Genomic DNA, 27152 nt, shown 5'->3' with positions numbered 1-27152 from the left:
GAAAAACGAATAACATGCATGGATTATGCACAAATTATGATTAAGGAACAATCAAAATAATAATCACCATCATTGTGTTTACATTCAACAAACAATATGAAAATCCTAATAATATAAAGTAAAATCAAATTAGCAAAATATGATGAAAATTCTCTTTTCTCACTTTATCAAAGTGAAAGTGATCCATCTCAAAATGATGATCATCATCAACGACGGAAAAAAAAGAGATTTGTTTATCTATGAAGAAATCATATCATCGAAAAAAAATCATCAAACAAAAGAAAAATTGTATGATTTAGTTCCATATTTTTATTCTTCTTTTTTTGCTTGCATTGGCTATTTTTACTATTTTATTTTTATTTCTGTTCAGTTCAGTTTGCTGATCGATTCTGTTTTTGTTCGTTTATTTTTTTTTATTCACTTTACTAACTCGTCGAATATCAACTGTCGAATATCAAATGGATCACCACTTTTAAGTGGCTAGTTTTCTTTCATTTGTTTCCCTATATTTTTTACATTTCTACTTTTATCTTTCATCGATTTATGAAGTAGTTTTTTTTCAATATACAACAATAATACTCCGTTTAACGCGAGGGTTATGATCAAATAAATCCTGAACAGTGTAGTATGAATTTGCAAAAATAGGATAAGAGAAACAAACAAACAAAATTCTCATATCCAGATGGTCTGTTTTTTTTCGCTCATTGAAAATTCCTTTATTAATAATAATTTAATATTATAATTAGAATTGATCGTTGATCAGTGCATTTAATTCTGTATTGAAATTATTGATTGTGATCGATTATGTGATGATAATAGAAATCAATCATCCCTAATCAATTGGCTTCGATTAGCATATTTTTTCAACAAAAAAAAAAATAGAATGAAAGATGATATATTTGTAACTAAAAGAATTTTATCTTCATAATCCGCATCATAATAATCACGACCAATGATATGATCCAGATACAGAAAGAAACAAACATATAAAAAGAAAAAAAAACAGAATATTCAATTGTTTTCCAGAAATAAATTCCAAAATTCTTTTTTAACGCACATGACATCCTTCCATAATATTACATCATATTAGTTGTTGTACGACAGAAACATAATCAGACAAAAACGACAATAAACAACATCAATGAAAACAACCAGAAATCATATTTTGAGGAAGAAGCAAGAAAAAACAAGAAACCAGAATAGTATAGTGTTTTAGTAAGAAAAAAAAAGATATATAAAAACAATATGAATTTACACACTACATGGACGATAAGAATATTATTTTTTTCAAAAGAAAAAACTTCATTTTGATATGCGCAGAGCATAAATTTGAATTGGTGTTTGTTACGCGATAGCAAACAAACATAAAATTTTCACGTTTATTATCAAAAGAATCGGTCCGCATGTGTGTGTGTGTGCATGCGAGTGCAGTCGGCAAGCAGGCAGAATTTTTGATTATTTCAATTCTAATTCTGTTACCGTTTTATTCAATTTTATCACTTGTATTTATATGTGTATGTGTTGCGTGCCTGTTTGTTTATGATGTTTAACAAATGAATTTCTGTATAAGTGTGTGTGTGTGTGTGGGCTGGTGTGCAAAATGTCATTCAAAATAAATTTTACAAAATAGTACCAGGCGCGAGATTTTTTTTTCTTATTTATTGAACTTAAAATTCCAATCAATTCATTTCATTCATTTATTGATTTCATTCATTCATTCATCATCATTGTATTCATTGTACTTCTATTCTGTTTCGAACAATCAATCAGCTTGATAATTTATTAAAAGAAAATTTTCACATCAAACAAAATGTTTTGAAGAAAATGAATAAAAATAAAGAGAGGAAAAAGAATAAGAACCAATTCAAAAAAAGTTTTTCATAAAAAATGTTTGTGATGATTTTTGTGCGTGAAAAAACCAATTGACGAAAACAAAAAAAAATAACGACTAAACATTTTTCCTAAACCAAAAGTGTGTGTATGTCGGTGTGTGCTGTGTAAATGTTAGATGATGGTCCATAGGTATATAAGAATATAAGTTTTTTTCCGTTCTTTTTTGTTTGGTCGATTATTTGGTACGTTGGTATGATTCTACAATAACCATCTCAGAATTCATTTTTATTAGAATCTGTTATCATCATCGACAACAATCGATATCGTTAACCATGCAAAAGAGCTGTCATTATCAATTCAATGATTACAGCTGCTGTTGTTACCTGAATTGAAATCAAAAATTTTTTATTCCAACTTAAATACAATATTGATGTGAATTTTTTTCATTTATCAAAATATCGATGATAATGATGATTATGATAATGATCAACATCATTATAAACAATGTAATATTTAGCGTTTTCCCCGATGTGCGTACAGATTTCTTGTCGAAAAAACATTAAACTACACTGCCATTATCATAATAAGAATTTTTAAAAAAATTGGTAAAGAAAAACACACACAACGATTCTATTAACGAATTTACCCCGAAATCAATGAGGTAGAATAACAAAAACGACCACAATAAATTTCGATTAATCCATCATCGTAAATGGTCAAGGCATTCACATTCATGTTTCATTTCGTTGAGATAATAATTAAAAATTCTATAAATGCTTTTTCAATTTCATCAATACTAATTTCCTTTTCAAAATTGATTCCTCGACGATATTTCAGATTTTAATGACTTTTATTTAATAATAATTTCTGGCAAAATCAAACCATCATCAGTCGATTGAACAAACAACATAAAAGAATCCATTTAAATTTATATTAAGCAACAAAAAATAAAAAAAATAAATCAGAAAAATATGGTAAGTATTCATTTTTTTCCATTGTAATGGATATGTAAATTTCAATTTATTTTTTGTTCGGGTGTGGGAATGATGATTACTATAGTTTTAAATGTAAAATCAAAATATTTTCCTTCCCTCTTGATTGAAAGCAGTCAAATTGATTGTATAATTTCATAAATGAAAATTTCGAATAATGTAAATTAATTGAAAATGAGATTTTTTTTTGTAAAAAAACTAATGAAATAGTGGATTCTGTATAAAAATGAAGCCACTCAAGAATTTGTTGTTGCAATATGTGTGCAAAAAATAAGAGATTTTCCACTTAAAGTTAAGCGACAAAACACTCATTTTCAATTTGATTACAATAAAGATGCTAAAAAATCGAATCGATTATTCGAACTGCTTAAAAACTCACATAGTATAAAAATGCATTAAAAAATGAAAGAATAATTCCTCATTTTTATGAATAGATTTTCATCTTTTTTTTCTGTATGATGATTATGATAATTACCATCAATAAAGAAAAATTTACACAATTTTTTGCTTATAAAATCAATAGAATTCTTATTGGTTGTTTTCAACAAATAGTCAATATATTGATTAAAAAAACAGAGAAAAAAAAGTGAAAATCATTGTTCAAACACATAATTGGTTCCGAATAGATATACAAGAAAAATTGATTTTTTCTAGAAAATGATGTCTAAATATACCGAATAAATTGACTGATTTGAATTCACAATGATTCACAAGTTGATACACATGATGAAACAATACTTAGTTTGGTCATTTAAGAATATTAATCAACAGAGACAACTATTGAAAAGACTGTAATTCTTAATTAATTTTAAACAATTCATCGGATTTTTTTTCACTGTATAAAATATAATTTTCCAAAAAAAATCAATTAAATATTCAACAACAAATTGAATTACGTTTTTTCACATTTACCCGCATGATCGGTATATATTCAATATAATGAAAAGAAGGAAAAAAAATTCGAATTGAATTAATTAATTGAACCGAAAAAAAATTGATGATGTAAACAAATTCATGTTTTAAATTAATTAGATAGAAAATAAAACAATTTATTTTTTAAAAGAAATTGATTGTCAATAAAGATATCTTTTTACTTAAGATTGACAAAAAAAAGAACGAAGAAGAAAAAACAATTGATTATTTGTTAGAATAAAACATGACAAAAACAGTAGTCTGTATCAAGAATCAATCGAGCAATTGATATCATCATCATCATCATTTATTCAATGTATATTGTGAAATGTCTCTTATGAAATGATTCATCTAGCGAAAAAAAAGACCCTAAGAAAAAAAGAAAAGATACATCGAATGTTTTTAATCCCTTATTGTCATTTTATTCTATTGTCCGTGTCGAACACATGTAAAAAACAAAAAGACCACAAAATTTACATTGTCAAATGAGCAAATGATGAGGAAAAAAATAAACACAACGATCAATTTTGTGTTCCAATAATTGCATCATCCTTATCATTATTCGCGTTTTCAATAGGCTTGTTATATCGATTACGACAACAACAACAATGTTTGTTATTGTCGTTGTTTATCAGAACCAAAAAGAAAATTGATAATATGAATTAGCCAAATCGAGCGAAAACACACGATAAAGTTAAGTACGAACAACATTAAAAAGTACCTGAAATTTTTTTACTGATTTCTATGAAATTTGTTTGAACAGAATAATGAAATTAGTTATTTTTAAACATTTCATGTTCGCAATTGAAAAGAAAAGAAAAAATATCGTTAACATTAGTTAACAAACAAAACGATAGACAAACAGTCAAACACCAAAAACTAATGAATAAAGTGAACAGATTGTTCGATTATAAAATATATTGAGGATGTTAATAATAATGATAATGATCAGGATATTGGTGCAGGACACGTTACTATGAAATTCTTTTTTTTTTTTTTTGTTGTAATAAAATCTGTGTGTTGGCAACAACAAACAAACAAATAAAAAGAAAAAAATCAAAAATCACTGGACGACAAGAAGAATGAAAAAAAGAACAAAGATAACAAATGATTATAATTTTCTTTTTCATCATCATCTTTGGTTCGACAAACACAAAAAAAATCATTGAAAAGCTAGTAGATCAATGTGGAAAGAATGGCAAATTCCATGGCAAGAAAATAACAACAACATACGTTTATTATTATTATTATTGTCATGTGTGGTTATGTTTGATGTTTGTTTTTATGATTTCGGTTATAAAATTATCATTAATAATAATAATAATAAATGAATAGACACCTTGTTTTAAACATTTATATATAAAAATAACATGCAATAGAATGAAATAAACATTTATCTTGTTGGTTATATACGTTCAGAATATTCTTATATTCCAATAAATTTGATTAGACCTTTAGTTTTTCATTTTATTATTAGCAATTTTAACACTTTATTTTATTCAGTTTATCAATCTAAATTATAAATCAAATGATCAATTTTTTCTTGTGGATAAGAATTCTCCAATGATTATGTTTAATGGCTAGGATTCGTAACATTTTTGTTTTGTTTTGTTTTTGTTTTATTGTCTTTCGGGGATTCATCATTATCATCTCTTCCTCAACAATCATCATCATGGTAGCAAGAAAAAAAAACATGGCTATTAAATTTTATAGAAACAATAGTCATTTGGGATCAATCTAGATTCATCAATTGTATACTGTTTGAATATAATAAAAAAAAACAAGTAACAGCAAAAAACAAAATCAACTGAATGTTTGTTTTAACAATATATTGATGATGTGTTTTTAGCAGCACGGATTCCATCAAATTCTATATGTGAACACATAAAATAAACAGTTAACTTTTAGTTAACAAAAAAAAACAAACAAACAAACAAGTGAAGAATGCCTGCTGGTGCTAAAATTTTTGTTGTCGTTGTTGTTTTCGTTTCAATCAAGTTTCATTTTGATATGACCTAATGACTTAAATGAACAGAAACAAAAAAAAACTTTATTTTATACGTGTTTCAATGACTCAAAAGTTTTTGAGTATTTTATAACGGTGATAAACTAAAAATATTTTTTGAGTCACAAAATGATCCCCATAAATTATCATCTTCAAAATATAGTTTATTAGTTTTGAGTTTTTTTTTATTTTTGGCATTCCCTTCTTGAGTTACAATAAATGGCCATCAATTGCTTCATCTGACAGGGAATGGTAAAAACTTTTATTTCAAAGTGATTGCCTATCGTAACAAACAAACAAGCAGGGATTCGGTGAATAGCCCGTCAATGAAGAACTTTGAAATCAGACCATTTCAAAGAAAAAGAAGAAGAAAAAAAACTTGACATGAGTTTCACAGTTATCAGGGAATTCAGTGAAAAACCAAAACTTAATTTCAGTAGCGAAAAAATAAACGAAAAAAAAAAAAATAAAATAGAAATTCCATCATCGTAGCCGCTGTTGATGGAATGAGAAAATAACCGAATAAAAAGTCGGAAAAATTATTCAATTTTTTTCCATTAATTCATTCATCATCATCCAAGTAAACGATGGAAAATAAATTCCTGGATAAACTATTAACTACTCACTAGTTATTATAATAATCACCTTTTAGTTGTTGAATAGAAAAGATGTCGATGATTCGAGTATCCATGGACTAAGTTTCTCTCTTTCTTCTGAAACAATTATGACTTAGTGATGCTGATAAATATATTTTTTTCCCTGGATAAAAATCTAAATTTTATGTCCCATGTCGTCTCCTCTATTTGGAAAAAAAATCAGTTTGGATTTAATGAATTTTTGATGTAAAGAAACAGAAAACATTAGATTCTCAAAAATCTCTTTCATTGGGTAAAAGACCAAAAAAAAATTGATGATTGAATGAATTTTTAAATGCCCAATGGGCATTATATTCAAAAAAATGAAAAAATGAAAAAATTTGACTAACTTAATGTTTGATGTCAAAATATAATCAACAGTAAAAATACATCATGAATTCTTAAACAAAAGAATTTCATTAAAATTAATCGATTTTTATTTTTACTCATGGAACACACAAGCCATAACCATCAAAATTTATATTCGTGGTGTCATAATTGTCAACAGAATTTGATGATGATGATGATGATGATGATTATAATGATGAAAAATGAAAATTATTTGTCAAAAAAATTATTATTTTTTTTTCTAGGAAATAAAAATGAATTCCATTAAATTAATTTTTGTTTTTTTTTCTTTTTCTCTTCCTTTTTGTTTTCCCTTTATATTTGATGACATACTGACATCAATTATGGTAGAATAGCTGAAAGACATTATTGAACATCATCATGAATGATCTGGATCAAATTCAAATTGAATGAAAGAAAAAAAACAAAAGATTAATGATGATCAAAAACAATAATAATGATGATGATGATATGACATATAATTTAATCAAGAATGAAATAAAAACCTAGAAAACAAACTATCATTTTTTATTATAAATAAAGTTAATGAAAGGAACTGGAAACGAACAATAATGTCGACATCAAACAACAATAATCGAAATAAATTGTTGAATGATAGTTCTATTCATTCGATAATTACATCATCATCATCAACATTACCACAAACATCAACAAATTCGGTAATGTCGACAAGTGTACCGAAAAGTTTTAATGTTCCATCACATTTTTCAATCGAACAGAATAGGAGTTATTCAATTTGTGAAATGTCTTCATTACCCGTATCATCATCGGAATCATTATCATCATCATCATCATCAGTTTTAATTAAAACACCGATATTTCGTCGAGGAACAACAGCCGGTACCGTTGACATTAGTTCATCATTATCATTATCTACATCAACAACATTAACAACAACAACAAAAACAAAATCGGCCAACATAATGTTATGTCCAATGATGTCAAGAAATTATTCATTGATTGAAAATTCACCAACATCATCATCATCATCATCAACTGGATTACAACATCAACAATCGGCAATAATATCAACACATCATGATTCATCGATACGTATTGATAATAATGATGATGAAGATAAAATTGATCTAAAACATATTAGTATGGCATTGATGAAATTACTATATCCAAAAGTATGTAATATATTTCTTTTTTTATATATCATTTTCACTTGAAAACAAAAATCTCTGAAAACAAAAATCAAATTCACACATGCAGAGATAATCAGGAAAAAAATGTAAAATCGAGCTGACTCAGGCAAAAAAAAAAATAGCAAATGAAATTGAAAAAAAACAGTCTACTTCATCATCAAAATGAGATCGGCAAAACCGATAATAGATAACAGTAGTGATCGATTCAATAAAGAAAAAATAATGCTAATAAGAATGAAAAAAGAAGATCGAATTCGGGTCGATGTCAAAGAGCACAATTGCGAATAAAGAATTTCATCTTTATTCTTTCTTTTTCTTTCTTTACTATCGTGTTTTGTTATTGTAGTCGTTCCATAATCTTGTCGTCAATATACAAAATGACATTCATTTGATCGAATTTTTCGATTTATTAGAATATATTCATAACACAAAAAAAAACATGCAATCGCACCAAAACACACATATACACAATGAAAACGGAAATCAAAAGAAAAAAGAACTGATCGGAAATGTTCATTCATTTCCTGTTTCATTTTTTTTCTACATGGAAAATTTCTATGATTAATATATATTGATTATAATGAAAACAAACGAAAAAAAAATGTAAGATAATTACGATTATGATTTCTTTATTTTCCTATTTTGCCTTTATAATTTCAATACAAGCCATTTATTGATTGAAAGGCTGAAAAAGAAATAAATGTTGTTGCTTGGAATAGAATAGTAATGGTAATTATTTCTTTATCATCCGATGTGTGTCATTATTTTTTTTTGTTTGTTTGTTCATAATCATTATTGAAACATAACAGAATTTTCAGTCATTATTTATCATTTATTTGTTACGATTATTTTATGAGAAGAAAAAAAATTTCTATTATTGTGTTAATGAAAATATAATTTCTTAATAATAAAAAAAATTAAAACAACAAAATTATAACAGCAAATATGACAGATATATCTAAGAACAACGAGTAAACAATAGAAAGAATATCGAATATTTTCCTGACAAAATGTTAGCAATATTAATTTTCTATTCTTATTAGTTTTTTTTAACATCACATTATTCTGAAACAATTATTAAGCAACGAAATTCAACATAAAATTCAAACGATAAGAAAATTTTGTCTAGAATGAATAATATAACAGCGAAAAAAAAATACACACAGAGAGATTATGACAAACAACATAAAACAAAAATGACAAAAGAATGTTGCAAAAAAAATATTATTATGACGATTAATGCTTTGCTTATGTGTCATATTCTTATAAATGTTCATTATTAGTTTTTCTTTCATATTTTTGACTATAGGTTTATGCAACAATCATAATTTGTATCGTGTTAACATTTACCAAGCAAAAAAAAAATTAATAATATAAAATTAATGAAAATCATATATGAACAGAAAAAAAATGTTAAATTAAAAAAATTGAATTCATTTTTTTCTTTTCAAAATCGTAAACGATTCTTGTTTTTTTATTATTATTAAGAATTTTTCATTTTTCTGTTTGAAATATTTAATAATGAATATGATATATGTTGTTGTTGTTGTTGAATTTTGATGATAAAAATGCAACAACAACTGAATTTAATAATATTGTCAAGAATAGTGTGTGTGTGTGTGTGTCGACCAAAAATTTTCTAACAGACAAACATTGCCATTGTTATGTTTGATTGAGATGTAAATTATGTTTGAAGAATAAAGTTACTTTCATAATAATATTATATATGCAGAATGAAAACAGCAAAAAAAAAAACATCATAAGATTTCACGCCATTTTAAAATTGTTGGAAAGATGTTTTTTCGAATTTGTTTTTGAATATCTTTGTGTCCAAAAGTGTTAGATAAATGTCGATGTTTATTTATAGAATGAAATAAAATGATGAATTGATTACAAAGAAATGTAAAATAAATCGAATGATTATGATGATGATTATGTCACGCTCAAGAAAGAGAGAATGATATTGTTTTGTCCATCCATAAATAAACAAAATTACCAATATATAAATGGATGACAAAAAAAATAACTAGTCAAACGAGAAATAGCAAAAAAAAACAAAACAAAAATGAATAGGTTGAATTCAACAACAAAAAAAAAAAGATGAAATTTTTTGGGAAAATTTTTCCCATGAGATATTAATCGTGTCATTCGAAGTGAATTGAATGAAGATAGATATTCAATTAACTTGTGTATGTGGATAGCTGGAAATTCTGTGTGAATGCGGCTGGGTGGGTGTCCATTTGTTCGTATAGATGTGATACACCTTTTAATATTTTTTTGTTTTGTTTGTTTCTTGGAGGGATACACTTTCACACTAATTAGATCTTTTATTTCAATTTTTTTTGTAGTCCAACAATGAGCTATATGACAAAAATAAAATGAGAAAAAAAACGAGTTTATTATAGACAATATATAAGTGAAAACAAGGTTTATGCGATAAAAAAAAACCAATCATTAATTTTCCGCATACACAACATGTGTGTTTGAAAATCTTGTATTTCGGTATTGAAAACATTAAGTGATGATTATGATGATGATGATGATGATGATAATGACATTATTTCGGGTGTGATCCGTGCATTATTTTCTACCAAAAACATTAAGACAGGCGTTAACATGAAGATTAAAAATAATAATAATAATAAAATAGGAAAAGCGATCCAAAATCAACAAAATAAAACAAACACAGTATATGGAAAACATTCTAAAAAAATTTCAATTGTCAAATGTGCTGATGCTCAACAACAATGGTGATAAAAATGGAAAATGAAATAAAAAATTTAAATGCAGCAAGAAATTCTTATTTAGCTGCCATGAAATTGTATGAATCGTGTCGTACATCAAAATATGAATGAAAATTGAATGAATGAAAATAGCTGGAAAAAAATATTATTACATTCCAGAATATTGATGATGAACAATGATTGTATGAAATGACAAAACTGTTTTAAATTCATGAATCGATTCAATGTAGGATATTCATAGGAAGCATTAATCTATTATGATGACATTGATAAAAGAATTTTTTAGGAAAAAAAATTCAATAATCTCTGTTTGGAATTTTTTTTTCTCCATTTCAGAGTTAAATTTTTGATCAAACAGATTTTCTTTTTGCAAAATATTTAGGAATTGTAAAAAAAGATGTTCATTCCAAAATCGAATGTTGACGAAAAAGAATTTTTTTCCACTAAATATTCTTCGTTTTAGGAGTAAACTAGTGCCATCTATTGTTTGTAAATTTTATCTTTCAAGCGAAAAATATTCATTTCCTTTTCTTTTGTTCTTTTCTTTTTTTTTGTTCAATAAAGGCTTCTGATATTTTTGAAATTATTAGCAAAAATTTTCAGAATCGAAACAAATCTACATGGGATGATGTTTGGTAAGTTTTGCAATAAATCGATATCAATTTTGATGAGAAACAAGAAATCAAATCAATTTATTTTTTGTTGTTTATTTTATTGTTTTAAGTAAAAACTTTGCTGCCAAATGTTCAACTTCGACAAAATCATATGCTTCCAGTAAAGATTCATCAAGTGGATCGATCGATAATATAGAAACAAATAAATGTCTTTACATAAACAACAATACTGTATGTAGTGATGAAAACAAATTTAGTTGTTTTTTGGACGAAAAATCACATACAGTTACATATGATCATTTGGAAAATTTTACAAAATGTTTGGTGAAAAAACTTGGTCTCAATTGGGAGGAGGTAATTGTCGATATGGGTGAAAAATATGCTCGACAATGTTTGGCCATCGATTCCAAGCCATTAAATTTTATCGGTGAAAATTTGATCGAATTTCTAGTGAATATTGAAAATATACAATCGATTGCTTATAAAGAAGTTAGCCAAATGAAAGATTTTTCTAATCGAGCTTGGACACCATCACAACCGGATCTATTGCCAATCACTGTTTTTGTCAATAATTCTGAAACGAAAATTGTTGTCACATACAATATAATGGAACCAATATGTCATTTTGTTGCCTGTTTTCTTTCTGGCCTTTTTCAACGTGTAGCACGATTATTATTTAACATTATTATTCGTGTTAATGTTGAAATTGGATCGGATCAATATAAATTCTTTATAGAAAATCGTCGATCGGATGCCACTTTAGTCAATGATGATTCATTAGTTTCTCGTTATAAATCGTATCTTTTAAATCGACCGGAACAATTGCTCATGTACATACAAACATTTAAACGAGTGTTTCCATTTCATTTTGTCTGCGATCAAAATCTTCGATTTATTCAATATGGAACAGGTAATATTTTTTGTCAAGAATTTCAAATACAAAAAAAATTGAAATAACATCCATTTTATAAAGGTCTTAGCAAAATATTTGGTACACAAAATAAATTGAATGTACATATTTCCAACGTATTCAATATTGTACAGCCTAATGTGGGATTCTTTTTCGAATCAATCAGACATCGAATCAATCTTGCCTTTATCCTACGTATACGTGATAACATTTCAAATGAACATTTTCGTAGTATGGAATTACAAGGACAAATCATTGAATGTGTTGAATCGAAATGTTTATTATTTCTTGGATCACCAATCGTCAAAGGATTACAATCCTTAACTAGTCGTGGCCTTTTTTTATCAGACATTCCTATTCATGATGCGACCAGGCAAGTAATAATTTTTAATGAAAAAACATTGAATGAATGAAAATTTTTCGTACGTGATTCATTTCTTTTTTATCCATTTAGGGATATTATTTTGATTGAAGAACAATCAAGAGCACAAGAGAGTTTAAAACGTCGTATGGATAAACTTAAGGATACGATACAGAAAGCTAATCAAGCGGTCGAAATTGAACGAAGTAAAAATGTCGATCTATTAAATTTAATTTTTCCGGCCCAAGTTGCACGACGATTATGGTTAGGTAAATCGGTTGAAGCACGACAATATGATGATGTCACTATGTTGTTCTCGGATATTGTTGGATTTACGGCCATTTGTTCAACTGCCACTCCTATGGCTATCATCAATATGTTAAATGATCTGTATACACAATTCGATGTATTCTGTGGTGAAATCGATGTCTATAAGGTGAATAATATTCAAACAGATTCAATATTCTGAACGATAACGGAAATTTTTTGTTTTTTACAGACGGAAACTATCGGCGATGCTTATTGTGTTGCATCCGGTTTATATCGACAATCATCATACCATGCCGTACTAGCTGCATTCATGGCCCTGAAAATGATGGCAGCAGTGAAAAGTTTTAAGCCCAAAGATATAAATGTAGAAAAATTTAAGATGCGAATCGGCCTTCATAGTGGTTCCTGTTTGGCTGGAATTGTCGGTGTTCGAATGCCCAGGTATTGTTTATTCGGTGCTCATGTGACATTGGCCAATAAATTCGAATCCCATAGTGAGGCCCAACGAATCAACATTAGTCCAACAACTTATAGGTAAAAAAATCCTGACTACAATATTAAATTCATTCTATCTTATCCATTTTTATAATGTAGGTTGTTGCAAAAATTCCAGAATTTCAAATTCACATTGCGTGATCCAAGTTGCTTGCCAAAAGAATTTCCAGCCAATCTAGAACGAATTTCTGCATTTGTCGATAGTTATCATCATCCTAAATTAGCGACTGAATTATCACAAACTAATCATATAACAAGAGCTTTGGAAGATATTAACTCATTGAACAATGATACCAATAAAAGTTGATTAATTACGAATCTAGAAAATTTGGAAAATATTCCTAACATTTCAATACACATTCAAAAATCTATTCATTTGAATGCAAAAATATTCAATCAAAGAAAACAAAACAAATCGTTTTGAGCTTGTCATGTATAATCATGATCATTTTTGTTCAAAACTTTAAGACAGGGAATTCATTTCATAATTCGAATACACCAATTATGCATCATCATACTTCTATTATATTCGTTTTATTATATTATACAAAAAAAAACATTTTTTTTTCAATAAATAAAATTCGATTTTTAATAGAATCAAAATCCAATCTGCCATCTAGTGTCGACGAACCAAAAAAAAAGAAACTTGAAATAATCAAAGAAAAATATTTATTAATTATTAAATGGGTGATAGGATTCGAAAAGAAAAAGATTCAGAAAGAATAAGAAAAAAAAATTATCAAATTACAAAATTAATCAATAATATCCAATATCGAATAGTAGACAATACAGGTTCATTATTCAAAATTGATTGAATTGTGTTAGAAAGAAATAGAGAAATTGAAAAAAAAATTTAAAAAATTCATCATCATTATGAAAATTTTTGTTATTTTTTGTGATTAAAAATAATTAGTGTATAAAAATGCTAAGAATGATTCAGTTGTGATACAAAACTTTATGTATCTAAAATATAAATTCAATACAAACATTAAATTTTGTTTTTGTTTTTTTTTTTTTAGAAAAAAGGTTTTGTCTAATGAAAAAAATTGATTGATTGATCATTTCTAATGGTAGAAAAAGAATTTGAATCAAGTTTGAAAATAGGATTTTTTCAGTGTTTGTAAATTGTTTGTGTAAATATTACGAAAGTAGTGTATTGGAAGTATTTGAAGAAACATTCTTCTGTTGCGTGGACGAAAAAAATAATAATTTTTCATTTTCAAATCGTGATACTGAAACTCAGAAAAAGAATTGAATGTTGGATTTTTTTTTTGCGTAGTTTTTGTATTAATTAATTTTTTCTGTTCGTTTTTACATTTTTTTTTATTATTATTTTAAATTTCAAATCATATCCAAATACGACGGCAATGATGATGAAATCCGAAGACAAGTGAAGAAGACAAAAAAAAACGTTGTGTATCCATCTATCATATAGTATGGATAATAATATTGTCAGGATTTTTTTTTGTTTTTTTTCAGCCAAAAATGTTGGATGTTTTTCCACCTATAGAAAATAATTATAAAACAAAAAAAATCATTAATATATCAATCATAGAAAATTTAATTATTTAATCAGTATTTATGAAGGAGTTGAACAAGAAAAAATAATGCAAATAAGATTGGTTTTGGTCATGATCAAGGAAGTTGATGATAGAGAAAATAAAATCCTAAATAATCTTTTTTTCATATAGATTATGTATTTTTTGTAAAGCATCTGAGATGATTTTCATTGATTCGATCATTGTTCACATTTTTTTGTGTGTGATGATCAGATCAGATTAGATTAGATCAATGTAAAATAATTCGTTAAATCGTTGATCGATCGTTGTTTATGTGTGGAGAGATTTAATGTTGCTTTTTTTATGCCATTATTCAACAAACAAACAAAATTTACTCACCTGGTGGTTGTCGAACACGGACAGGAGTATTAGGCATTGAAGCTGATCCATTCGATCCTTGATTTCGAAATAAAAGAAAAAAATTCATATAAAATTGATAATGATGATGATGATCAACAATATCATACCATTCATAGATCCATTCATATTTACGGTAGCATTACCATTTCCATTGCTAGTAGGTTGTTGATGTTGAAGTTGTTGTTGTTGTTCTTCCAAAACTTCTCCGGTGATCGGATTACGACGAATCACTGTATGAATGAAATAAAATGAATAAAAATGAGAATATCAACACAGAATGATAAATCTTCGAAATTAGAGAAAGAGAATTATTTTAAATTCAAAATGAAATGAATGTGATTAGTTTTTTTATTCTTGTAAGTATGAATGATTGAATGAAAATGAAAAAAAATATCATTATTTGACCACCAACAACTTGGTCATCAACCTCAAACAACAACAAAAAAAATGAATGAATGAATGAAAACAAACACACATACAAAATCATTGAAGTACAAAATGAAACTTTGGTTTTTGTAACTACATTCAAATAATTACAATGTCAACTTAATCAATCAAACAACCCAAAAAAAATGAAAAGTAGATTTCAACAAAACTCGAGGAAATGAAAGAGATAGAGAGAGGAAAAAACTAGATTGAAAAGTGAACTATAGCTGAACGAATGAATGCTAATTTACTGACAGCTGACACATTGAAACCATTAGACTAATGACGACGGATATAGGCATAAACAAAAACAACAACAATAACAAAATCCCAAAAGAATCCCAAAGAAAAATAAACAAAGTAGAAACAGAATCAAGCCATAGCTAATAAATATAAATCAGTTGTTATGTTGCATTTTCCCTAATGAATCCGGTCAAAAAGAAATTATCATATGTAAAACGAAGACGCCTTGACATTTGGTCAAAGTGAATTGTAGTATCGAGCAAAAAAAAAGAAAATGCGAAATACGAATATAGTCAAGAATCTTCATCATCGTTAGTCGATATTCTTAGGCATTTTTCGTTAAGTTGGTATAGTAGTTATTTCATGTGTATGAATATGTGTGTGTGTATGTGTCAATGACCTCTGAACTACTTGAAAAGCAATGAAGAAAGCATTAAAGTTAAGTTATGGAACTTTTATTTATAAAAAGATCTTGACAGTAGAATAGATACTATTCTTAAAGAATTATATTTTTAAATTCTATTATGCTTATTATTATCATACAATGATTTTTTTCAAAATCGTCAGTGATATATTGTATTATTATAAATTTATTTAATCTAATTGATCGTATCTCGAAGGATTGATGATTAGATATTCTGGTCGACATAAAAATGATCATCATCTTATTTTTGGCTTAAAAACTTATGAATTTTTCATAAATTTTTTCTTTTGTTCTTGTTTATTGATGTGTGTGTGTGTTCAAAACGTGCTAATGACACATATGTAGAAGATTCGAGACAACGATGATGTTCGTGCCGATTCTAGCATTTTATTATCAAAGTTTGTTTATAATAATCATCTATTGCTCTTTCTTTCTATCTATCTCTCTCTCCTGATCTATGATGAACTTTACCAATATAGATGTCTATTCGTATGTTTAGTGATTTTTTTAGCCGCACTTAATTTGTTTGTGGCATATTTCTATCTATAGATAAATTTTTTAGATTTATGTCTGTGCGTGTATAAATGATTGATTGCTGGGGAAAAAACAGATTTTTTCGCTTGATTGTTGCCGGGATCGTTGATTCATTAGATGTTGTAGTGATAATATTTTCCTATAAAAATTGTCATCGTTAACACATATATTGATGACGATGATTTCGAAAATGACAAATTCCAATCAAATGATGATGGTGAAACTTGTATATTATTAGAAAAAAATCAAACAAGTAAAATGTGTAAGGATCATTTTGCTTAAAATGACAGGCTCTACAGAAAATCATTATTATCATTATTGTTATTTCGATTCAGGTTGCAATATTCTGATTATGACAGTGTTTCCTGTTCAATAACATGAAATATACACTTCTCCGAATCGTTATATGTTGATTTTGCCATTAAGTGGAATGGTTATAATGATGAGATAGTATCCATTACCAAATGTCCGTCCATTTAAATGCATCGTTAGATTTCAAGGAATTACATCAATGGTCAAAGCAATAATGTCATGATGAAAAGAAATCAAGAAAGATAGTTGTTGATTGAAAGCAAACGACACAATCATCTTTCATTTTTTTCCAGTGAAATCCATTATTCATTCATTGTGTATTGTTGTATGGTTGCAATTTTCAAGTTTCACAATTGTTCATTATTGCTTACTAAAGCAGAATTTCTTCTTTCACTGTTTTTTTTCAAGTTCACAAAACAATTATGAACATCAACGAAAAAAAAATCTAAGAATAAAATAAAATAAAACAGAATTAGAAAATAGAATCGAAAAATGGAAAATTTACATTTGAAAAGACTTACCGCTTCATTTCGTATGTTTGAGATACTATTTTGATTTGTCAATAATAACATTTTGAAATCCTTGTCAGTTTTTTTTGCTTATTATCTTCCGTAGAGTTTTATTCATGTCATTTTGAACCAGCTGGATCCGATATTTTTTTTATTGAATTTAAAAGGAAACTTTTTTTCTCTAATATGTTTCAAACAAAAATGAAATAGTTTGCGTGTGTGTGTGTGCGTATTTTCAATGTCGATGCCCCAAGTGTACCGTTTTTACTTATATTTCTCCTATCTAAAAAAACATTCAACTCAAAAAAAAATCGAATCTCAAAAATGTAAGGGAAAAATTGAATGGTGAAAAAAAAATTAAAAATTTGTTGTGGCCAGAAAACTAATAAATTATAGCGCAATGTGTCCAATTATAGCATTTGCTTTTTTCTTCTTTTTTTCTGGTTTTATTCTCATCAACACATAAGAAAATGTATGTTTGTAGATAGTAGTAGATATTCGTTGAGCCATTCAAAAGAAAAAAAAAGAAGATTAGATCACACACACACGAAACTAGCTCCGTAATGATGATTAGAATTTTTTGTTTGTTTGTTTGTGTATATGCCAATGGTAAAGATACGGATTTCAAGTTCAATCGACATCATCATCATCATTGACCATAATCAACGGTTCTGTTTCATTGCCAAAGGCTGAATATTTAGATAAATTTAGTCGAAAAAAAGAAAGAAAAATGTTTATGATTGACGCTGTTATTTGCTAATATAGCCGAAACTGGACAGAATGTGTCGATGTTGATGATGATGAAAATCTCATTCGATATTCGTAAGACATCGTCTTATTATGCATCATCATTGATGTACTATTTCGACAATCATCGTTTTTCGATCCCAAAAAAAGAAACAAGAAATTTTCCCTTCATACCGATTGAATAATGTCAATCATAATCAAATCACATCATCGAATTAGATGAACAAATAATAAGGGAAGTAGAGAAAAAATTCAATTATTTCCATATGAATAAATGAAAAAAAAATGATCAAACATTAACATTGTATCCATCTGTGTGTGTGCCAATGTATTTGAATTTGATTTTTTTTTCTGATCTATCGAAACGAAAACGATCCTGACATTTAACGCCGTTATTTGTTTATTCAAATGCAAATATTGACGAAAAAAAAATATATCTTTTATTCGGCCAGTATCAAATTGAAAATTGGAAAAAGACGAAACAGGCTTGATCGAAACAAATTGATTTTTATCCTCTTGAATTTCAAAATTTTCAATTTATCCAATATTCCAATAGTTTTGTTTTTGATTTATAAGATTTGATCATTATCATTATAAAATTTAAAATCCAAAAGTAAACATTGTATCATCACGATTTGTGATTGATGATTTTGTCGAAAGGATGTCAAAAAAAAATTGAATTGATTTTTTTTCTCGCCTAATTTAATGCATTTTCAATGTTTTTCTATGAAAACAAAAATCTTATTTCAATTATTAATACTCAACATTATGGGCGGTGAGAGTAACCAAAAGTTTTATACCATATGCACATTGATACAATTGAAATGATGAGATCAATATCATTCTAGGGATCCCCTACTATGTGATGGACATCACAAAATGATTAATAGATGACTGAATTGATGAATTTGAAATCCGTACATTGAACAACAATCCAACACCAACCACCGATTTTACCATAATACAAACAATAATCATTAGATCAAATATTTGTTAGAATTCTATAGAATGGATAGCCATTTTTTTTATAAAGTCATCATCATGATGAACATTCGAAAAAGTTTTAGTTCTCAAGAAAAATAAATCGATAAATAAAAATGAATTCAGAAACAAAAACAAAACAAAACAAAACAGAACAGAAGAAAAAGTCGTGCGTCGAGTATGTGTTTTTGTGATTAATATTCTATTCAACGAAGAAAAAAAAGAAAAAAAACATTACAACCAAACAGATGATGTCGGTAATGTTAATATCAATCCAATGAGTAAATATTTGTATTATTTGTTCAAAAGATTCGGGAATACAAATGAATGATTTTGAGGTCGAAACTTTTGTGTGTCTATTTTTTCTTTTTCTTTCTCTTGATGACTTACTGGACAAGCGAAACAAATTTCAAAGTTATAAACATTTAAATAGCTGTTTTGTTCATGCTGTTTGAATGAATTCAAGTAATGGAATCCGTGATGGACAGCTTATAGATAGATATATAGATGGATGAATGAATGAATGAATGAATACATAGATTGAGAAGATAGTTAGAAACAATAGTTTTATCGACAATGTAGATGGGAAAATAAAAACATGACAGATAAAAGAGTGCGAGAAAAAAAAATGAAATGAAAAAAACACTAGCCCGCTGGGCGTTGGAACAACAACAAAAAAAAATTCAATCAATTAATTAGGAACCTTTGTGTGGTCAACGCTAATTTAATGCTATGTTTACATAGATATGGTATTGCCCATCATATAATCAAATCAATCTATTTCCATTTGGTTTATGGACTTATCTGTATATTAATAATGGATCAATCCATTCTTTTTTTTGTATATTGATAAGAATCAATTTGATTATTCATTCAGGATTAATTTGTTTCTTTTCGATTGATTTGAAACCTGATTTCAAAAAAAAATTGACCATCATTAAATTTAGATGATGATTTAAATTAGAAAATTATTATTCGTAGGAGTTGAATTGAATTCATTTTTTTCCGTGAAGAATATGTAAAGTAGATTAAATTGATTTCATTATGCAAATGTAACAAATAAAAAAATAAAAAAATGATGAAGATAATCTTCTTTATGATGAGAAAATCAGAAAAAACGGCAACAATGTTTCTTAGAAATTTTGATTACTTTTGGGTAATCAAAGATAGAAAAAAAAATCAATGGATATTTGATGTGTAATGAAATTATTTTGATTTTTTTTTACTTGAGAACATATAAAGGAAACATTTTAATGAAAATTTTTGTTTGAGTTTGAATGCCCAAAGCAAGAGTTTCAAATGAGGAAGAAACATCAATAGTACATGATTCATTATTTGAAAAAATAAATTTCTACCATCGACCACACATTCGTGGAAAGATCTTATTCAATAATAATAAAAAAAATTCGTTGATCTTATGTAGGCTTATGTAGGCTTATCACATACACACAATCCACACGTATTTGACATTAAAAAGTAGACACTTTTGATGATGGCATTTTTTTCAATCATTGATGACACCCGTCGAATGGTTAAATTCACATAAGTGTGTGTGTGTGTGTGTGCGTTCATAGGGCGAGGTTGAAATTATTCTGAAATGATTAGCAGCCCAGGACAAAATGAAAATTTCTGAAGTTTTTTCCTACCATTTTATGACTATGAGATCATAATGAAAATGAATTTTAGGCGAAAAAAAGCAATAAGTCATTTCTTTTGATAGTTGATGAATGAATTTTCCTATGTATATCTATTTTTCATAGGAATCCATCTTTTCATTTCATTAAATGAATTATTATTTATTGTTTTCGTTGGTGATTTCATAATTTATATTGTGGGATAATTTGTAATAATTCAAACATATTTGAATAATAAACTTACCGTGTTCATATTTCTTGACCGATGGTGAACGAACAACAGGAGCTGGTTCCGGTTCAGCAAATATGTTTGATTTCATACGATCAACAACACGTCGTCTTGGCGATTCCAAACCTTCTGGTTGACCAAACAAACGATTTTTAGTATCTTGCAATGATCCACGTCGTGATGAAGTTGTTGATGATATTGTTGAACTTGTATCGGATTCATAGCCAAATTGTGATCCATTACCATTACCATTATGAACTGGTGTTGATGGACAGGATATAACAGAACCATCTACAGATTCGGTTTCACTAATTGAACCATTGCCATTTGCTTTGCCATTACCATTCATTGGTTGATTATCGCCGGATTGGCCAAAAATGTTATTCTCACCACCTCCTGGTGCTTTAATGATTCTATATTTGCAATAAAAAACAAATAAACAAACAATAAATAAATTTAGATTATCACTAAATACAAAATGCGGAAAACATTTCAAAAATCCGAAAAAAAATCGTAGGATGAAATAACAAATTTCCGGTTGTAATCATCAAAACAACAACAACAACAACAACAGTACATAATCATGATGGACACTTTGATGACATTTTCAAGTAAGTGTTAAAATAATTTTCAATTTTCTTTTCTCAATTATTGCACCCGGCAAGTTATTTTCATGAAAAAAAATAACTTGACAAGTTTATAAGAACAAAATTAGAACTAGGCTAACTGTCCAAATGAAGGGGGAAATCCAAAAAACATTTTTGAAGAACATTTTAAACTATTAAATGCTATATAGTTTACGGTACGATAAATTGCAATGATAATATGACATTTTAGACAATAATTACCAGGTCATCACTCTCCATCATCATAATTATCATCATCATTATAATCAAGTATCAACAACAACAACAACAAAAAATTATTATTAGCGATGAAAAACAGGATAGTAGAAAAAAAAACTTTAATGATCATCGTGAAAATAAAGATCCAGATTGGAAAATTTTAGAAAAAAAATGATGATGAAAACATCTGGAATCGATCAACAATTATTATGTTTATACATTGAAAATCAAAGAAAAATAAGTTGATATACAATGATGATGATCTGTATCAAAAAACATATCTCACGAAAACAAAATTAACACAAAAAAAATCAGGTAATCAAAATGTTTATTGTGTCATCATCATTATTATCATATATAGCCAATAAAATGAAAAAATTACATTTCAAAATATGTTTATATCAACAATCTGAAAATTTGAAATTTTTTTTCAAAAAAATATAAAATATAAAGATAATGAAAATAAGAATTAATCAAGATAAGGATTGATACTATTTTGAGTTTTTGTTTTTAAAGTTTATTACTTCTTACACAACTCTTCTGACACATAAATGTTTGTTTAGAAAAAAGCAAAACAAAACAAGAGATTTCAATGAGAAATCACGAATTCAACAAAAAAAAAATTTTTATTCTAAAAGGGATAATAATGATTTGATAAGATCAGAAATGAATTAATAAAAATAAATCGAAAGGTCAGCTTTGATTTGTTTACAATTTTATTAATGATTTTTACCATGAATGTTTGTTTGTTTTTGGATGATGATAATATTTTAAAAATCTTTTTCAACGCGGTTATGATGATGGTTATGGATATTAAAAAAGGAAAAAAATGATGAAATTTAGTGCAGCAGTCGATTCAAATCTGATTATTACCAATTATAGAGAATTCTAATGATGTCAATTCTTTTTGGATAATACAATAGATAATTGGAAATGAATTATTATGGCAAGAATATAATGATGAGAATCAAAAATCGAAAATAATTGGTAATCGTTCCTCATTTCCAGAACAAATAATATGCAGGCCAAAAATCATTACGGGAAAAAATCAAAAAAGAAAATTAATCAAAATATGTATTGAGTTTAGTGGAAGAAAAAAAACAAAAATTTGTGATGACTTTTCAGAATTTCGATGATCTTTTCAAAAAAAAAAAAAATTGTCGATCAATGCTATTTGAAACGATGAGAAACATGAATCAGCAATTGATAGATTGATCGATTGATTTGTTTCATTGAGAAAAAAAAATCCAAACATATGCTATCAAGAAATTTTGATAATCGATTTTTGTTGTTGTTGTTGTTTAAATTTTTTTTTATATTTTTCAATCAATAATGACCCATAACAACCGAAAATCATATCAAGATCAGAACAAACAAATGGAATAATCATAGAAATAAAATTACCGTCATCATTATCATCAACTTGAATGAATGCATAAAAGAAACAATGAGTAAACAAACGAATAGAACAAAAAAAAAATTCAATCAAATGATTCATTCAGGCGCACAGAAATGATCAAAAAAGAATGGGAAAAAATTAATTACTGAATTCGCCATCATTATCATCATCCTCATCATCATCATCATCATCGTGATCATCATTTGAATGTCTATATGAAAATATTTTCATCTTTACTAGCAGTGAATGACAGAATCGATATCCAAATTGAAAAAGAGAGAGAGAAAAATATATTTTCTTTTGATTTAACATTTACAATTGAAAAAAATAATTTATAATCCATTGAATCCGGGCATGTTGAGCATGTACATGTCAGATGTTCTATTTTATTTTTTTTATTTGATGCTCAATTTGAATCAAATTACATTCGGAAACAAAGATAACAAAGAAAAGAAAAATGTAATAGACAAGCAAAGCAAACAGAAGAAGGATAAAATTCTTTCATATACACAAACAAAAAAAATGATTCGCCTATTTCATCTTTGCGGTCGATTGATTTCAACATTAAATTGGTATTTGCTGTAAAGCTTCTTTTCTTTTCATTTTTTCTCTATACACGATGAAAACTGATTTTTATTTTATTCAACAACAATATACATTGAATTTTTTTTTGACGTTATCATTTGATTGTGATCAGTGAAATATGGATAAATTATGTAGGCAAAAGAAAAAAAAATTGGAAAACATAAGAAATCATTTGTATACAAAACTGGTAGTTAGGTATCGAACAAGATACAAACTAAACAAACCAGAAAAACATATATTGACAAAATTTTGTCAATGATATTTGATTGAATGATTATTCCTATTTGTGACATTTGGAGGTAATATAAGATGAAAATTTTTCTTTTGAATCAAATATATTTAGCATTCAATAAATTTTCTTGACATATTGATAACTTGAAATTCAACCGAATGAATGAAAGAGGGAAAAAAGGCGAAACCACTTGTTTTTGTTTTGTTTTTTCCCACCATTACCATTATCATCATCATCAGTACATATTTGAATTTGTACGAATCGAACGAATATATTTGTATGATGGAGGTCATAAAACAATGTTGAAATTTATAGTCGTATACCGACTATGAAAATAGAATGTTCAAATGGATTCACCGATTTTTGAATGTAAGTATGGTTGAACCGTTTTTTTTTCTTTCATCTTTTAATGGATCAATGTTGGAACAGTACAACGTTTACAATGAACGCATTCAAATAACACACACGCACACCACATTCAAGGGTCACAGTCGAAAACGAATAGAAAAAAACGAATGAGTCATCATCAACATAATGATTCGGCATAAAAATTTTAGGGGCTTTATTTGGTTCATTCATGCAATTCGGGTATTCTCAAGGACTTTCGGATTTCTGAACAAAACCAGGAGCCAACGAAGCAACAACAAGCAAAGCGAAGGCGAAAACAGATTATCTAAGCATAATATAATTTTATTAAAAATATATACGGTAAAACAAACAATTTCAAAATGATTTTCGTATTTTTCGCATCTTGCTCAATAAATTAATAATTAGGATTTAATTTTCAATACACCGTTAAGCGTATTTTGTTTGCTTTTTCGGCATAAAACAATTTTCATTTTCCGCATCAAATAGAAAATGACGCCCGCTTGAATGAAAATTGAATTGATAAATCTTGATAAGCTTTGCTTACACAAAACACAAATGGAATGGTCTAATTCCATTTTATTATTATTATTATTATCGTCATGATGTTTATCGTATTTAATATATATTTAATGTTGGACAATAACGTAAACAAAATTATTCAAACAAAAAGTCAAGAATGAATGAATAAATAAATAAAATGGTAACAAAGAATTGCAAAGAGTTGAAAATGACATAAGTACAATCAAATTGGATATCATCACGTCATTGAATGAATGATTGATAAAATTAAAAGAGAATCTATTGTTTGTTTGTTTGTCATTGAAAAGAATTCAAGTTTGAAAGGCAAAAGATGAAGAGAAGGGGAGAAAAAAACGGCATCATTAATTTCAATTTAGATCAACAAGAATATATCGAAGAAAAGAAGCAGATAAAATTTTATAATGAATGAAAAGAAAATGAAAAAAAAATTCTTCCATTATAATCAAGAATAAGAGCCATTATTTAACGAAGAAAACCATTCAAAAAGAGACCATTTATGAAACAACAAAGGTGACACAATAGACACATCTATTCTTTATCGGAAAATTGATCTGACCGTAGATCAATGATTGAAAATCCTGATGACAATGAAAAACACACACACACACTTTAGCTGAATGGTCTGCAAATTCCTTAACGCTATACTCCATCTAAACAATTTTGATTGTATTGAATACAAATGATTCACTGGAAAATTTTTTTCAATGATGGCCAACCAACAAAAAAAAACACATTAACAACCAGAATAATGATGACTTAAATGACTCATATCCAATATAAATTCTATGAGGTCTATGAGTTGAATGGCCTAGCTCATTCAATTTTATGGTATTTATATAACAGACGAAAATGTTTTAAGTCCCCAAGTAACGGTAAAAAAATAGGTATGTCCAAAACCAGAAAAAAAAGAGAGCTTTATCAAAAAAAGAATAAAATAACATACATAGGAATGGAATAAAAAATCAATAAGTCAATGAGTCACACACATCAACCAGATTCTGTGTTTTTTTTGGCTGATAAAAAAGATCTTATTTAACAAGTTATATTCATAATTAAAAGAATTACAACTATGTAAAAAAATGCTTTCAATTTCATTAAAATTGATAAAGATGAAATGAACATAAAAAGTTTTATTCGAATTCAAACAATATAAACAATAGTTTTATAGAATTTGTTAGAAAATTTTCCGGAAAAGAATTTTATGAAATGTTTCCTTCCTGAATACGTTTTTGTTATGGTAACGTAACCACACACATCTTTTGAATTCTTTCAATTAGAAAAGTATGGAAGAATGAAAACGAACAGAAAAAATTTGAAAAACGGAAGCAAAATTGTTGCTGGCATTCGTTAATAGAAGAAAAAAAGAATGAACAAAAGATTCGAAAACAAGAATCATTACTATCATCATCATGTCATTAAATGGACTCAATATGGAAGGGCAAAAATAATTTTTCAAGTTTGATACAATGTGGCCAACTTTTGCAAAGAATTGTGTTGAGATTATTAAATGGGAATGGCTGGTTAGTTGATGATGATGATGATAATGATTGCTGTGATTAAGGTTTGAATTTTTTTTGTTTTTTCTCTCTCATTCTATGCACTTAGGATCTAGTGTTGTTACATATGTATGTATGTTTTCTTCCATGACCACAATCATTATCATCAATTGGAAGTAGCTGAATTTATTTTGATTCACAATGGTGTAAAGAAAAAAAAATATTTTGGACTGCTACAAAAATGAGAACAAAAAACAATAACATTAATGATTGAGAATCTTTAATGATGGTGAGGAAATGAACGTCAGACGTAATTATTACCGGCTAAGTAAGAAGTAGGAACAAAAATTTGAAATTTTTCTTTTTCATGCTTTTAATGAAATGCAAAATGTTTTTTGTTGTGTAATATTATGGTTATTTCACAAGTGTATTTTATG

At 27.2% G+C, this 27152-nt stretch overlaps 2 protein-coding genes and 1 long non-coding RNA gene across 4 annotated transcripts in view; 1 reads left to right on the top strand and 2 right to left on the bottom strand.

The window, feature by feature from the left end:
- Window positions 1–1387: 1387 nt before the first annotated feature.
- LOC113791936 (head-specific guanylate cyclase-like) lies at window positions 1388–13816 on the top strand. Its single transcript, XM_075823433.1, has 8 exons — window positions 1388–2807; window positions 7077–7879; window positions 11206–11276; window positions 11366–12165; window positions 12229–12538; window positions 12620–12962; window positions 13026–13330; window positions 13391–13816. Exons 2-8 carry the CDS (start codon window positions 7298–7300, stop codon window positions 13596–13598), a joined length of 2619 nt encoding a protein of 872 aa, XP_075679548.1. The 5' UTR covers window positions 1388–2807; window positions 7077–7297; the 3' UTR covers window positions 13599–13816.
- On the bottom strand, window positions 10200–11080 carry LOC142645910 (uncharacterized). The gene is made up of 2 exons (XR_012846934.1): window positions 10368–11080; window positions 10200–10257 (listed from the first exon to the last, which is right to left on the bottom strand). It is a non-coding gene; the product is annotated as an uncharacterized LOC142645910 (long non-coding RNA).
- A 127-nt stretch (window positions 13817–13943) lies between the features above and the next one.
- Window positions 13944–27152, bottom strand: part of LOC113791781 (uncharacterized) — a 49180-nt gene continuing 35971 nt past the window's right edge. For both annotated transcript variants that reach the window (XM_027341607.2, XM_027341606.2), the window contains 4 exons: window positions 21265–21662; window positions 15318–15440; window positions 15190–15246; window positions 13944–14795 (listed from right to left, as the gene is read on the bottom strand). In XM_027341607.2, the coding sequence (XP_027197408.1) occupies window positions 14767–14795; window positions 15190–15246; window positions 15318–15440; window positions 21265–21662 (607 nt within the window). In that variant the 3' untranslated portion in view covers window positions 13944–14766. The remainder of the gene's footprint in view (window positions 14796–15189; window positions 15247–15317; window positions 15441–21264; window positions 21663–27152) is intronic.

The sequence above is a fragment of the Dermatophagoides pteronyssinus genome, unplaced genomic scaffold (assembly GCF_027571235.1).
Source record: "Dermatophagoides pteronyssinus isolate colony J.1.1.1.1 unplaced genomic scaffold, Derpt_VIB-CSIC_2022.12 sq0028, whole genome shotgun sequence".
Classification (NCBI taxonomy): domain Eukaryota; kingdom Metazoa; phylum Arthropoda; class Arachnida; order Sarcoptiformes; family Pyroglyphidae; genus Dermatophagoides; species Dermatophagoides pteronyssinus.
Note: the sequence above shows the minus strand (reverse complement) of the source record. Positions and strands in the feature narration are given on the sequence as shown.